General features: G+C 39.1%; 1 protein-coding gene across 1 annotated transcript in view; it reads left to right on the forward strand.

The window, feature by feature from the left end:
- The window catches only part of LOC306853988 (sortilin-related receptor-like), a 78,461-nt gene that overhangs the window by 11,776 nt on the left and 49,900 nt on the right, over positions 1 to 16,785 (forward strand). The window contains exons 3-6 of the mRNA XM_079391747.1: positions 192 to 320; positions 2,481 to 2,642; positions 2,924 to 2,991; positions 11,039 to 11,219. Of these exons, the coding sequence (XP_079247873.1) occupies positions 192 to 320; positions 2,481 to 2,642; positions 2,924 to 2,991; positions 11,039 to 11,219 (540 nt within the window). The remainder of the gene's footprint in view (positions 1 to 191; positions 321 to 2,480; positions 2,643 to 2,923; positions 2,992 to 11,038; positions 11,220 to 16,785) is intronic.

Genomic DNA, 16,785 nt, shown 5'->3' on the forward strand with positions numbered 1-16,785 from the left:
ATCAAGCTGGAATCAATTGTGAGCAAAGTCTTACGATATTAAAAGGTTTAATTTCAGTTAAGATGTTGACTTAGAAGGCACCTTCTTGTGTAGACAGAAAACAACTAGTCATCTTACTAGGTTTTGGAACAGAGCCTCAATTTCAGCAGTGTATCAGGTTGAAATTTGACATGGTTTTGTTTATTTAACAGGTGTACGTGTCTTATGACTATGGAACCACCTTCACTCACGTATCAGAGAAATTTCAGCTGTCTGGGGACCAGGAAGGCAAGAAACAAGTCATCTCACAGTTTTACCACAGCCCTGCTGATAACAAACGAGTAAGTGTGTGGGAGACATTAGAGTGACATCCTTGAGTTGTCTTGTCTTTGTGAGCTTAAGCCGAGGTCAAACAAGACCACGGTGACACCGGCCGCTTCCCGGCCATCTGCAGCTGTGACCTTCTACCACTCCAATCGCTTATAAACTCACAGTTGGTGTTTTCCAAGAGAGCAGCTCCAAGGGCTGGGCGAAAACACAAGCTACATGCTTAGTCTCTGCCCTTGGCACCCACCATAACGGGCTGCTCTAGTGAGTCTCTGTGAGGTGCAGAGGCTCATGGGAGTTGGAGTGGGGAGCTGCAGATGTGGCAGAACCGCTGTGGGACTCTGCATTGCGTTATTGCAGGGGCTGACGGCAGCAGACGGTGACCATTCATCTGGAGTCAATGATGTGGCTGGCACTGCAGCTGCCACCTGCTGCTGCTGAAGGACTGACGCTAAAGCATTACGAGTGTAATTTGTAAAGCATACAACCTCTTGGTAGGAGCACAGGGCTCTTTAATTACATTTTGCCTGATCGGAGTAACTTGCGCCGCTGATCCGCATAGAGAGAAGAACTCTAAATCTTGATTGTTACAGATGGGATAATTAACAGAGATATTGGCCGGGTGCTTTTGTGATTTGTTGTGGAATATTTTTATGCATTTGTGATAAATTAATAATCCTGACATAAAATCTCATATGAATAACTGGGTGAATAATGAGCTGATATGCACTCATAATTGATTCCGAGTCATACTGGGCCTGTTTGTTTGATTGATCTCTTTATAGTGGCTTTGACTTGCAAGTGTGAATGGATTTCGTAAGGAGTTACTATTGGCTATTATTATTCATAAAATTATTATATAGACCTCAGATATTATAGTATGTATTTAGAATATGATATATTAAAGTTAATTAACATCAGTAAATCAACAATATTACTCTTTATTGATACTTTATTTATATGATTAATATTTTAGTTAATAATAATAATTATACCTAAGAGCAATAATAATTAATATTAATATTTTATATTTAATTTATATTTTTATTTAATATTTATATTGAACTTATTTAGAATTAATTATATATTTTAATGATGATCTCTTATTGTTCTTCACTATGAAGTGAATGAAGTGATGAAATCATGTGGCTTGTTGTGAAGAGTCTTCTCTAAACTCTTTTGACTTGGCCACTCAGAACACCTTAGCAACCACATAACAACACCCTGGCATTCATTGAGAACACTGAACAACATTGTGACGATAAAAAATATAGTTCTATGAGTCAATGATAGTCTGATGGTGATCATAGGTTATGTGGCAAATGCATATGCTCCACTTCCTCTTTTTGTTCTTTTTCTTTCATTTTTCCATACAGCAATAGGTTTCTTTTTAAGTCAAGCGTTTCTGTTTCAGTCCCAGTCCTCATTGCCTCAGAATCTGGAAAGGGAAGTGCCCTGCTTCCATAACCAGGCCATGGAGAGGACAAAGTTTATAGCAAAAGCTCTTAAACGAAAGATCAAAGAGAAGGGGGGCAAATTAGAACGGCAGAAATGCATAATCTGAATAATTAATAATGTTAAAAATAAGTATTTTACTATACTTAAACGCTTTAATGCTTTCATGGAGCCAACCACTTGAAATAAACACCTCTAATGTAGTAACTTTGAGATCTTCTGTTGTGTCGTCAACCACTACAGAAGTTTAATGGATAGTTTACCCCAAAATGGCATTCTGTCATCATATATATATTTACCCTCAAACCTGTAGAAAACAAAAGAAGATATTTTACAGAATGTTGATGATGCTCTTTTTCGAACAAAGTGGATGGTTATTTATAATGGCAATTAAAATCATAAAAAGCTCCAAGTCTTCAAGACAAACAGACCCATAATCAGGTCATTTTACATGATAAATCATATGGACTACTTTTATGGTGCTTTTTGGAGTTGGGGATTGTAAACCCAGTTTCACTGTATGGAAAATAGATACTTAGCACCACTTTGCATGTCTTTTTATGTTTTTATAATATAGTATTTGTAATTTTAGATTAGTAAATGATGACATTTTATTTATGGCTGAACTATTACATTTTTTTTTTTTGTTGCTGTTGTTGTTTTTTGTTTACCCTTTTTTTTTTTTTAAATGTCGTCTTTTCTGAATTTTTCATTTGCAGTATCTATTTACTGACACCACGAACAGTTACCTGTGGAACACCTTTGACTTCTGCCAAACTGTTCAGGGTTTCTCCATCCCATTCAAGCCCACAGACTTACTGCTGCACAGTAAGAGGCCTAACCTGGTCCTTGGTTATGACAGTTCTCACCCCAATAAACAGGTATGAACACTAATGCCTTCCATCAGTACTGGGCTTTTTGTATATCGTGTGTCAAGTTTTTAGTAAGATGAATGGGACTGTCATTTTAGGCCTTTAGTTGTTTGTAGAGATATGCCCTTTTGAATTTTGCTCTAAGCAGCATGTTTTGATTTGAGCTAATCAGCTGTAATTTTCATATGAGAAGCTGGTTTATGATAAATGTTGAATCATATTAAATGCTATATTGGAAACTGCTGACTCTTAAGGACTTCTTCTTTCTGTTTTAAATTTTCTTTTGGCAGCTGTGGAAATCAGACGACTTTGGTGAGACGTGGGTGTTAATTCAGGAGCATGTGAAGTCCTACTTCTGGTAAGATCAAGCTCTTTGAGAGTGTTGACGCAAATCACTGTGAATGTGTCCAGTGTGAAATCTGTTTTGGAATGTTGTCTGTGTGTTTATGGGTATGATTAAGTTTGCCAAAAGTAGTCATGCTTTTAATTTAACTAGATTTTTCAGTGCTATAAACATAGTAGCTTTTCTAGAAACAAGCTACATTTTCCAGTAAGTAACAGTAACAAAATGCTACATTGCTATTTTTTGTCACATCATATTTTATCATGCAGCTTTGCAGCCAAACAAACAGAGTAAACAATTAAACATACTTCCTTAAATGTCTACTGTCCTTTTGTCTTGTGAAGCATAAACAATTTCAATTCATTTTAATAAAATGGTTGTTTTTACAGTTCATTCATTTTAAATGAACCAGTTTAAAAAAACAATTTACTACCTTTTATGTCACCATGATTATAGTGACATAGAAAAATATACGATAATATATCACAGTAATTTAAAATTCAAATAGCTTCAGCAGTTGCCTTTTAGTATACATTACAGTTCAAACGTTTGGGGTCATTAACATTTTTAAAGAAATTAGTACTTTTATTCACCAAGGTTTAGGAATGCACAATATATCGGCCAATATATCGTATTGGCCGATAAATGCAAATTTTTACTGTTATCGTTATCGACCCGATAAGAAAATTTGGCTGATATATTAAAGGCAATAAATAATGCATTATTTCCTTCATTATTGTCCGTGTGGAGGCTATTCCACTTTGATCCTTTAAACGTAAGCAATGTTGTCCAATGACTTGCATTAAGCATTGTTTTATTTATTTGTGAGGCCTTTTTTGATAAAGAAAGTTGCTGTAATGTATATGTTTGGTTTATGTTGAAGTGTTTGGGACATGGCTAATCTCTAATATCAATTTCAAATTATTGGTTATCATTATCGGTTATCGGTATCATTATCGGTTATCATTATCGTTGTAAATGCAGAACTTTAATCTAATAATCCTGAAAAAATATCCACAAAACATTAAGCTCCATATTTGTTTTCAACATTGACGATAACAGATTTCTGTGACAGTGAAGACTAGGGTAATAGCTACTAAAAATACAGCTTTGCCATCACAGGAATAAATGTCATTTTAAAATCCATTCAACTGTTATTTTCAATTGTAGCAATATTTCAGAATTACTGTATATTTGATCATATGCTAAAGATCATATATGGCTCAGCTCTGTGGTTTCGATTGCTATCTAAAAGATCAGGGTTGTGAGTTTGCCACTTGTTACGCTAAACTAACAAAATGATCAGAGCTCAGGAAGATCACTGGCAAATCAAGTGCTTGCTCCACGCTCTACAGGAATTTTGTATCAGTGTTTGTAATTTGAAGAGGGTTGAGGGCTCTCTGTGCTGCCTCTCTCAGTTCACAAGTTTATGTAGGAATGTGAAACTCTTGCTTTGGGTTGCAGCCAGCACTTAGTGTTTGCACAATCAGGGACTGGCATCGAACGCAAGAAGCAACTAGAAATAACAGAGTGGCGCTTATTGCTCTCCCATTTCGTAAACATTATACTCCAGGATACGATCCGACTGGAAGACCGGAGCTAATTTAAATGTTATGACTGTAATTCATCACAGACGTGATTACCGTTTTTTTAACTTTAGCTCAAATGTCTACAATGTCTTGATGCCAGAACAGATTTGTTTTGCACATTTTTGCAACAGTCAGATATATAAGGAAGTGGTCGGTCTTCTCAAGCGTGTGGGCTGCCGCCCAGACAGGCTGCTTGACTGTGAAACAGTCAGTTGTGGATGTTTCTCTGATGAGGCTCAGACTGCGGCCATATTAATAATTATGTCTGCTAGCCATAGCCCATTTCATCGGCTGGAGTGGCAGTCAGTGCCTGTGGAGATAACATCAGCGACCCACTGCGTTGGCCCAACACAAATGACTCGAGAGCTTGGAGACTGACTACACCATTACTGCAGCGATAACCCTTCTGTTCATTGCATTAAGACAGGGGTCCCCAAACGTTTTTCTGCGAGGGCCACATAATTTTTCCTTGCTTTAATGGGGGGCCGGGTTGGTTTATAGCAGAAAATTACACGGGCCAGAGTGACTACTAGTATTATTGTGGAGATTATGGACCGTACAGACAAATGATTACTTTTCAGTGCTATTCAAAATCAAAACATTTACTTATGCATATTAATTAGTGTGAACTGTGGGCTTGCTTCTGGGTGGTGAGATGTCCAATGTCAGGCTCCATTCCTGTCACAGCCATTCTCAAAGACTGATGCAAATGTTCATCAGTGAGTCTTGATCTTATCAGAGTTTTCATCAGTTTCATGCATGAAAAGGTTTGCTCACAGATATACGTGCTGCCAAAAAGTGTGGACATCTTCATTGCATGCCTTTTGATGTTTGGGTATGTCTCGTTAGGGAGGGCAGCATAGAATTGGGCTTAAATGCTGGGCTTAAATGCGTCTTTCAGAACATCACAGTTCTGTAACTCAGCCAACTCAAACTGATAAGAAGGCAACGCTTCGTCAATGTCGGCAGCGAAGGGGTTCTGGAAAAGTCGGATTTCTTTAGCGATATTCTAATCATACTTATTTCCATGCACATTTGACCAATTCCAAACCACATCAATCTTAATAACTGCTATTAATTTTGCAATTAATCATTTATAAGTGATATATTATTGTCCATGAAGGCTGGAAGTGAAAAACTCCTTATATTCATGTGTGTAGAATTATTAAGCACGTTTTCTTTTACAGATAAAATGAGCCAAAAAAGAGATTTAACTGAAAAGTCAAAAATGATTAAATCCTCAATGAGAAATATTCAAAACTAATGCAATACAGAAATTGTAAAGTTAAGACATGACCATTGGTCAGCGAAATGCTCATTGGGTCAGCGGGGTTAGACAAAAATAGGTGGAGAAGATAAGACACACGGTAACTGCAAAATAATTAAGAATTAATGTGAAGAATTAGGTGTAAACCATCAAACATTTAGTCTCCAGCGCCACCATTTTCCAGAACTGCAACCTTCCTGGAGTCTCCAGAAGTACAAGGTGTCAGGTGCTTGCGTAAAAAATCCTAAAAAATTACCCTCCCTTAATAAGAATAACATGCTGAAGTGTTGTGAAATACATGAAGACAAATTTTTATAGGCTTTATAGACGGATAAGTTGAGAGCTGTGTTAATTTTGACACCAAATTTTTATTTAGTTTTAGTCATAGTCTTTTGACTAAAATGCCATATAGTTTGTCATATTTTAGTCATCTGAATTGTTTTTAGTTTTAGTCTAGTTTGTCGACTAAAAACTCATTATATAGGTTTGATATTGTTTTTTTTATCATGATAGACTGCAATTTAACTGCGGTGACACACAACATGCCTTTGTTAAAATTAAATGAAACCACTTCTCATAAAGATCAAGTTCAAGTTCATTTTTTTTCTATAGCGCTTTTTACGATACAAATCGTTGCAAAGCAGCTCTACAGGAAATTAAGTTTCCGCAATATATTTATATATTGCAGAACCTTAATATATTTAACTTTGGTAATTCTGTATGTTGTCTCAGCACTGAGTTTATTTGTTAATCTAGCCACTGTGCTAAATAAGAACCTTGGATTGTTTTGGTTATTATCTATGAGTTTGCGGATATGCTCTGCCCTGGCAGCTTTCAGAGCCTGTCTATAGCTGGACATACTGTTTTTCCACGCAATTCTAAAAACTTCTAAGTTAGTTTTTCTCCATTTGCGCTCAAGATTACGAGTTTCTTTCTTGAGAGAATGGGTATAACTGTTGTACCATGGCGCAGTACGTTTTTATCTAACCTTTTTCAATTTGAGGGGGGCAACAGCTTCTAATGTATTAGAGAAGATAGTGCCCATGTTGCTAGTCATTTCGTCTAGTTCAAGTGTATTTATGGGTACACAGAGCAGTTGAGATAAATCAGGCAGGTTATTTGTGAATCTGTCTTTGGTGGCTGGAACAATAGTTCTGCCCGGACGATAACGCGGAGCCATATAACTAATATCAGTAATAGGCAGCATGCACGATACAAGGAAATGATCAGTAACATCATCGCTTTGAGGTACGATATCTATATCGGTAAGATCAATTCCATGTGATATAATTAAATCTAGCCTATGATTAAAACGATGAGTGGGCCCGGTGACGTTTTGCTTGACTCCAAAAGAGTTTATTAGGTCAGTAAACACAAGTCCTAACGCATCGTTTGTATTATCAACGTGAATGTTAAAATCTCCAACAATTAGCACTTTATCAACATTGACCAATAGATCTGAGAGGAAATCTGCAAATTCTTTTAGGAAATCTGTATATGGCCCTGGCGGTCTATACACAGTAGCCAGAGCAAGAGACAGGAGAGATTTATTTTGCATATCTAACAGTGTAACATTAAGCAGAAGTATTTCGAATGCGTTAAACCTCCTGTATCCTGTTTTCTGAGTAACATTGAGAATATCACTATATATTGTTGCAACACCGCCGCCACGACCAGTCTGACGGGGCTCATGTTTATAACAGTAGCTTGGTGGAGTAGACTCATTTAGACCAAAATATTCATTTGGTTTAAGCCAGGTTTCAGTCAGGCAGAGTACATCAAAATTATTATCTGTGATCATTTCATTTACAATAACTGCTTTGGGTGCGAGTGATCTAATATTTAGGAGCCCAAGCTTAAAAAAAAATTTTTATTCATTTATTTTGCATTTTTCTGGTTTAATCACGATCAGATTTTTTCTAGATCCTGCATTAAATTAATATTTTGACCTCGCTATTCGGGGAACAGACACAGTCTGTATAGATTGGACAACGCAAGTACTTCTATCATTTAAGTGGGTAGAACAAAAGTCATCATAGTAGTTATTTGAGAATTGGCTTACTAGTCAGATGGAGCGTAGCGTCCTTGAGATGTTGTCCGACAGGAGTTCCGCTCCGGCTCTGCTGGGGTGCAGGCCATCAGCACGGAAAAGCCTAGGACGCTCCCAGAAAAGATTCCAATTATTAACAAAGAGCAGTTTCTGTTCTTTACACCATGACAATAACCATTTGTTTAAAGCAAACAGTCTACTGAACCTTTCGTGTCCTCGTCGATACGTGGGAAGCGGTCCTGACACGATGATCGATCTCGATCAGGCTCCTGAAGTCCCTCTTCAGTGTCTCTGTCTGCCGCAGCTTGGTGTCGTTAACCCCCGCGTGCAGCACGACAGCACCGATGCTCTCGTCGCCCTTCAGGATCGCGGGTATCTGCGCAGAAACATTGAGAACACGAGCACCGGGGAAACAGTGAGTGTGCACGGGAGTCTCCGATGATCACAGCGTCGCGTTCCGTCTCGCGGAGGGGGAGAGGTCGTCGCCCGGGGGCCTGGCTCCCATCTTCTGCTGCTGGTGCACCTAGGGTCCGTGGCGTCCCGGCGCCGGAGTGAAGGACATCTGGGAAGATCGCGTCCTGTGTGCACATGGCCTGTGCAGAGAAACACACGGAGTAGAGGTGGTGAGAGTGTTAGCAGCGTGCTGTATACTTAACCCGGACTTGTGAGCGTCAGCCCGTGATGTTTCCAGCGCGGCTCTCCGCTCTTTCAGCTGGGCCTGCTTCTCCAGGGCCTCCAGCTCCAGCTGCACCGAATGCAGCTCGAATGTGTCCTCACCTGCACTCAAAGGTAGACACAAATCCGCCATTTAAGCAAGTAACAGTGAAACAATGGTAATGTGTGTGAATAGTATTAGCAATCTAAGCGAGATTAGTGGCAGCCACACTGCCGATGCTAACGGGCTATAAGATGATATATATTTGTTTCTATAAATAAATTTAGATTAATCTTTAGGGCTACTAAAGTTTTTCAGTGAAGAGCAGTGAGTGATTGTATGTCTTTCTTTTGTTGCTTGATTAACATCAATGACTCGGACAATAGCAACTAAATTAGGCTGCTATCCCTTTAAAACCAAATGCACGGTGACGGATGCAATGTAGGCCTACTGATACACGTTCTCCCTACTGTTTACGTTCACAGCTGTGTTTGTGTATACTCGTCAAAACGGACATTTCGACATCATTTTGTGTGTATTTCTCTGTTCATGCGACCTGTGCGTATGCTTCAGTGTCTGCGCTCAAAAAACCGGACCGAATTGAGTTCTCTCTTGCGTCGTCAGATTTATGCATATGTCTGCTCTCCTCTTACTCCCACATATCGACATTTGTTAACGTTTTATGCGCCGTGCAGCAAGTGTATTTTAGCTTATGTCCCGCCGGTTCATATGTTAGCATCTAACCTTCAGATACAGCAGATTCGTTCTGAATGAATCTCTTCCCAAATCGTCCCTCCCTAACATTTTCGTCTCATTTTTATTCGTTGATGAAAATGTCAATAGATTTATGTCATAATTTTTGTCATTTAAAAAGAATTTTCGTTCATTATCGTCTCGTTGTCGTCAGTGAATTTTTTTTTCGGTGCTTAAAGTCCTTGAATCTGGTGTTCATGAAAGAGTGGGAACCCTGCATAACATCAAAATAATTGTTGGCTTATCGGTATTGACCAGATTTTCAGTATTTTAGTGTATTTTATTACTTTATAGTAGCAATCAGATGGAATGAAGAAGTTCTGTCAAGCAGCTTAACTTGTGTTTTAAAGGTCAACAAACACTTTCTGTGTGCGCGTGCGGTGTGTGTGTGTGTGTGCGCGTGCAGTGTATGTGTGTGTATGTGATTGTGTGTGTGTTTTTCTGGGTGTGAGTTTGCTGACTGTGTCCTCTAAGCCCTCAATTGGTTTTCAGTTTTAATCTAGACAAACTAAAGGCGGAGCTGCAGGGGTGGTTAAAAGAGCTGTAAGCCCCTGCTTTTATCCGTCTCTCACCCTACTGCTGGACGTGTTAAACCCCCAGTTGTGAAATAGAAAGCAAACGGCGAGGTTTGTGTGTTTGTTATCCTGTGAGAAAATCCCTTTATCCTCTAGCTTGGTGATTTAAGAGCCCGTCTCAACAAAGTCAGGCCGTTTGTCCAGAGTAGAGAGACTCTCCTGTACGTTTATCTGAAACCGCTGCCCGTTCCTCCCCGTCTGTAGTCTTGATCTCCCACACTCAACCTGAATAATTTATTAGTAACATCATGCAGGAGACAGATGAGGAAATTTGGTTGCCTCTTCAGCTGAATGTAAGTTGTGATATGTAAAGAGCCTGGATTTGCTTGGTAAGTGGAAGCAGCTATTGATCACATTTGATAAATGCCACTGCAGATGCACTGTGCCGTTTTTGCAGTGTAGCACATTGTATATCATTAGGAAATACAATACAAAACAAATTAGTTACTTTATTAATGTATTTTTTAAGCAATGTGCTTGAAAATGCATAAACTACATGCTTTTATTCAACTAATACATGCATTACCTGCCCCCCGTATCGAAAACGTACCGAACCGTGACACCACTGTGTCGTATCGAACCGAACCGTGAATTTCGTGAACCGTTACACCCCTAATAGATATATTTAAAAGGTTTATTTAAATTTAAAAGGTTAGTTCACCCAAAAATAAAAAATTCAGTCATGGGAACATTTCAGTTGCATTGCTGTCTGTGCAGGGCCAGAGAGCTCTCAGATTTCATCAAAAAAATTGTAATTTGTGTTCCGAAGATGAACAAAGGTCTTACGCATTTGGAACAACATGAGAGTGAGTAATTAATGACTGAATTTTCATTTTTGGGTGAACTAACCATTTAATGCATCCTTGCTGAATAAATGTATTAATTTCTTACAAAACAGAAATGTTACTCACTCCAGCCATTTAAACAGCAGTGTAGTGTTTAATATTAACACACACAAATCTTATTGGTTGATTTCTGAATAAATATGAAACAAAAATGTTTTTGGCTGCTTTTATGTTAGCCATATAAACATAAAATAGAGCACAAATTTATGTTAAACCTAAAAAAAAAACAAATGTGGAGAGGGGCTTTCAAAATTCCACCTCATGCTACTTGTTTCCAAGTATGTCCAAACAAATATGTCCAAGTATGTGTGTCTTTCTATTCCCATAGGGGTGTAGAACCGTACGACAACCCCACCACAGTGTTAGTCCAGCGCCACGAGCCCCAGGGAGACTCCAGCATCCTCAGCAGCACAGACTTCTTCCAAGACGAGCAAAACCGTCGTGTTATCCTGGAGAAGGTGGACAGCTTCCAGCTACGGGACAAGTACATGTTTGCCACAACCACTAGGGTAAGGGTGCACTGCGACCAGCCCGAAGCCGCAAACCTTTGAAGGATAATTTGTAGCTTCAGGCTTTTATATAGCGAAAGATGGGAAGAATATGCAGTGCTGAGCTAGAGTTAAAAAATGGAAAATGTGCAGAGTGCCGAGAGTTAGATCTGTGCCAAACTCCCTGAATGCCTCTCCTGTGAGTGTGAGTAAACACTCATCTGAAGAGCTGCAGGAACGATCCTGCTCAAGATGAACAGGCAGTGATAACAGGCTTATTTAAAGCCTTGAAGTCGAGTGTGAAGGATTGCTGGTGTGTTTAGCCAACAGTGAACTTCTGAACTTTGTGGCAGGAAGGTAATTTAGACAAGTGACCCTCTATAAGGTGTAGTACTTAATCATCTGGGCTGGTAACCGAAAGGTTGCAGGATTGAATCCCGCAAAACCATCGTGCCTTGAAACATCACAATTGTCCCATGAGGGACAGCCTGTAATAATAGTACTTTGAATTAAAAGCATCTGCTAAATATCAGACTGTGAACAGAGCAGAGGCAGAAAATATGCAAGCAATGTTCAAAGTTACACAACGTGTTGCTGTTACACTCTTGCTCTGTTCCAAAACCTAGTGAGCTGCCTGGAAGGCAATATTTAAGGCTTCCGGGATGAAGACTGTTCCAGAAGGTAGGCGGTTTAGTTATGTTGCCTCCTAAGAGGCCAAATTTTGGCCGGATTCTAAGGCAGCATCGTGTGTATCCTACACAAACCTGGAATGCACTGCCACGAGGCTTGATGAAAGAAGAAATACAAGATGGCGAACAAGAGAAATTTTTATTTCTTATGTAGAATAGTTATAAAGATTTAAAGAGATAGTTCACCCAAAAATGCAAATTACCCCATGATTTACTCACCCTCAAGCCAACCTAGGTGTATATGCAGAGTTATATTAAAACATGTCTTGGCTCTTCCATGCTTTATAATAGCAGTGAATGGGGTTTAAGATTTTGAAGTCCAATAAAAGAGCATAAATCCATTACAAAAAGTACTCCACATGGCTCAAAGCATTTTTGTGACAAATATATCCATATTTAAAACTTTATAAACCGTAATCTCTAGCTTCTGCTAACTGTCATACGCACGTTTACGAGAGAATGGCATGGAATGTAGGAGTAGCATAAGCTCCAGTGAGAATATGCTAGGATTGCGAGAACCAAGTTTGCTTTACAGAAAAGGTAAACGAGTCTCCTCTCGGCTTATTTTGAAATCCTCTGACATTTTTCTTTACAAATCCTCGTTTTGTACTTCTAATTCATGGCCAGTGTTTTGTTTTGCCCTCTCCGCTGCCCTTTTGTGTTTTTCACTCACCGGAGCTTACGCTATGTCTTATGTCATATTGGCAACTAGAGGTTGAATTGGGTGCTGCGGTCCAAATTCAAAGTATTGGAGAGCGTTGTTTCTCCTGCCCCTCCTCCTCAGACTCAACGCTCAAATGGATTCCCAGATCAAGGACACACAACAGGAACGAGCGCACTGACAATAGAAGGCGACCATTGATGGATGGCTTTTTAGATGGATGTCGATGCTTTGTAGGTCAGGTAGAATCTGCGATATCTGTCCCTGTTAGTTTGCTGGCTTTCATGGTTGCATACGCTGTGTTTTCCAACTGGTAACCTGCACACTCTAAAAAAAAAAAAAGTTGAGCCAACTTGAAATTTTAAGGCAACCAGCTTCAGCAGATTTTTTTGTTTTCTCAACTAATTTTTGGGAAATTTCTCAACTTTTTGTTGTATAAATTTAAAACAAGAAGTTGAGAAAACTCAAAAATCTGCTGAAGCTGGTTGCCTTAAAATTTCAAGTTGGCTCAACTTTTTTTTTTTTTTTTTTACAGTGCGGGGTGTTGAAATCCTATTGGGTAAATTGGCAGAGGGTGGAATCTTACAGACCAAAACAAAAACTGAAATTAAGACATGAAAAACACATTTCAAAGTTGAATAACTGGCCGTAGCATTGTGAAATTAGCGTGTTTCCTAAATATATGTAAACATATTCTGGTCTGTATTTTTATGCTTTAGTGCAGTCAAACAATTATATACAGCATAGGGGACCATATGGGCCATTATTACAGGACATGTCCTTGCCAGGATTTCTATATTGCCTAAAATATCTAGGCTGTGGCTGTTTGCACTGTTCAGATCGATCATTGTATGTTCGCGAGAGCTATAGAGAGCAGAGGAGATGGCTCATTATGCTTTTGAATCACTCTCGCGGTACTTTGGTGTCATACAATGATTGGTCTGCGCAGTGCTGCTTCAAGTCGAACGAACAAACAAACAAATGCGCATATTTGCATCGCTTGGATCATTCTCTGTAGACCCCACCTTCTCACGCATCACAATTGGTCGATTATGTACAATGCCTGCATGTTATTGGTCAAACTACTTTGGATGTTTTAGGCAATATAAAAATCTTGGCCAGGACGTGTCCCGTATAAATGGCACATATGGCCACCCTAATACAGCACCTTTGGTAGTTATATAACAATTGGTTTTATACGTTTTTTAGCATTTAAATTTAGCTTGGATAATTTATTAATTTCTGTAAGTTTAAGTCAGTTTGAGGTTGAGAACCACTGCTTTAAAACAATGTATGTTTTTTATTTGTGCATTTACCTAATACCATGTAGATCTATTAATGAAGAGTTTAATTGAAATAAATGGAAACTCTGTAAATGCTAACTGCTTAAGAGATTGAAGGTGATCACGCATATTTACACTCTCTGGAGCATTTAACTATTTTTGCACTTTTTATTGAAGTTAGACACTAATATTATTTCACAATTTTGAGCAGAAACAATTACTCCCCCACATAATTTTGACGTGTTGCAATGTGTTTTGTATTGTGGCGTAGTTAGCATTACTCAGCCCTGCACCACAGGTCATCAGTCATAGAAAATAAAAAGTTGTATCTGTCAAAATGTCTTATTTGCCTCGTATCCGAGATGGGAACGTAATATAGCCTGAATATTTGTTTTCATTTAATATGCCTCCATAAAGTTTTGCATAGTTTTGGTTGCTGAAACAATGACCGTCTAGACTACATGTCTATGCTGGCCACAGCTAGTGTTAATATTTCAGTGTATCTCTCACCCTTGAGCTTATTCAGTGGTTAATCATTTCCACCTCACATCGGCTGGCATCTCACTAACCTCATCCCACAGCAAACGTTTGACTGCCCAGAAGTGGATGAAGCATCTGTCAGGTCACACATGGCACTGCCAGGTTTGCGTAAAGCAGAAGCCGACCCAAGTCTCTCATTAAAGTGGGAAGAAATGTGCAATTTATCTGCGGCTTCAGAAAGCCAGAGAGTCTGTGGGAGTTTTGAGGGCTGTTTTTGAGCGGTGCTGCACGGATGGCACCACCACGGCCCTGGACACCGTGCTGGAGGAGCTGCCTGCTTGACAGCTCTGATCTATGTTCCGTTAATGAAGTTGTGGCTTGGTTTCCCTGGGGTGCTTCTAACCAATCATGCACCACTTATATGCGTTCTGCTGCCCAGTGCTGCCATATGGTCCTGTCTTCCACACTACGTTGTGCTAACGGCTCAGAGCGCTGCTGTAATACAAAGAAACAGTTTTATAACTGCTCCTGTTGTTCTTGTTTGTGAAGGACTGTGCATTAAAGATGTAGGAAATACATAAATGAAAAATGTTTCATCATTTATTCACCCTCATGTTGTTCCAACCCTGTATAACTTTCATTCTTCTATGGAATCACAAAAGAAGATATTTTGAAAAATGTTTCAACTGTTTTTGTCTGAAATATCTTCTTTTGTGTTCCACAGAAGAAAAAGAGTTTGGTTTGGAATGACATAATGGGGAGTAAATGATGACAGAAATTTCATTTTTGGCTGAATTATCCCTTCAAGGATCCTGAAAGTAATCTAAATCTCATTTCATAGAGAATCACTTTGGTGAGGCATAGACCAAAAGGAGCAATACACACTCGCTTTGAATGATTTTTCTGAATTTTCCACGAGCGGCTATGGGAAATTTGCTCTCTATGTTCTGGTGAGCCACAGTTCCAGTGAATTTTTTGTAACGGATTTGGATACTTCGCTTACTGAGTGGATGGATTTACATCAAGATAATTAGTGGTTGTTATGGTTAGACCATTCAGCTCTTTGCAGTGCAAGTTGGTTGTCTACATAGCACATTAAACAAAATTATCCTAAGGAGGTCTATAACAAGACAGACAAATAGTAAACAGGCCAGAGCAAACAGCTCTGTGTAATTTGTCTGGCTGGGATGGTTGTAAATATCTCTACTCTTGAGGAGAGTGAAAGTGACAGGCTTGTTGAGAGCCTTGGCTTGTTGATGACTGTGTGTGGCCTGGCCCTGACCCTGCTGGCCAGATGTACCCTTGGAGCAACCCCCTCTCTCGTTTTTTTCAGTCTCTTGCTCACTCACTTACAGACTAACATTGAGTGAGCCATCTACAGAGGCAGCATTTGAAGGAGACATAAGATGCCCCTGCTGAAAAAAATCAACTTAAACTGTCCTAAGCCAGTCGTAACTGGTTTAAAATGGTCTTCCAACCTCACCTGCTAAAAAATCAAGACATCAAGCCAAAACAAGCAAACCAGCTTAGGCTAGTTAAACCTATTTTTTAACATTGGGCCAGGGGCTTATCTTAATTATGCTATATATGCATACTCGTAAGTTAAACATGTTTAGCCCAGTGTGGTTATTGTTTACTAAACTTGAAAGTTTCAAACTTTGTCCAATCAAATGCTCTCTAGAATTCGAAGCGCCCGCCCCCTACACTATAAATAGACGCTGAAGCCACAGCTGAAATGGGTCACTTGTTCACAGAATTAGTATTTTCTGTACGGTGAATGGCACATAGTGCACTTTAGGGGACAGGGAACGATTCAGACAGTGTAAATATGCTTTCCATTGAGAAAAAATAAAAAGTTTGGTTTCGCTTTGTCACTCTAACCACTGTACCGCACACAAACGGTCTGCTCCGGTCCAGAGACACGATGGCACAGAGTGGATCACATGCGCGAGTCGGCGCAGATCACAAAACGCATCGGACCTATTTGAATTTTACACAGAATGCTATATTTTATAGCAATATGGATGAGATTGTGGCTGTCATACCCTTTCAAATGCGGCTTTACGGAGCTCAACGGCTCTGAACGGCTTTAGCCCAAGCTGTGATATAAACAAACGCTATTGGCTATTATAAAAAGGTCTTCCTGTTTCACTTAAAATGACGTCAACGCATAGAATAACGCTGCTTGTTTCTAAGCATTTCAGGGGACCTTTAACAATAACACAATAGTATACGCAGAATATTGGATTTTAATCGGTCTCATCTGACCGATACCTGATCTGGCAGAAAATACCAGAATCGGTGCTGATACCGATCCTGAGTATTGGATCGATGCATCCCTAATCGTTGCCGTGAAATAAAATCGCTCATATCGTGATATAAGATTTTGGTCATATCATTCACCCCTAAACTAAACATAAAAACTAAAATCTGATTAAATATATTAATAAATACTATATTATAATATATAAAAA

The sequence above is a fragment of the Barbus barbus genome (assembly GCF_936440315.1).
Source record: "Barbus barbus genome assembly, chromosome: 34".
In the NCBI taxonomy this organism is placed as follows: Eukaryota; Metazoa; Chordata; class Actinopteri; order Cypriniformes; family Cyprinidae; genus Barbus; species Barbus barbus.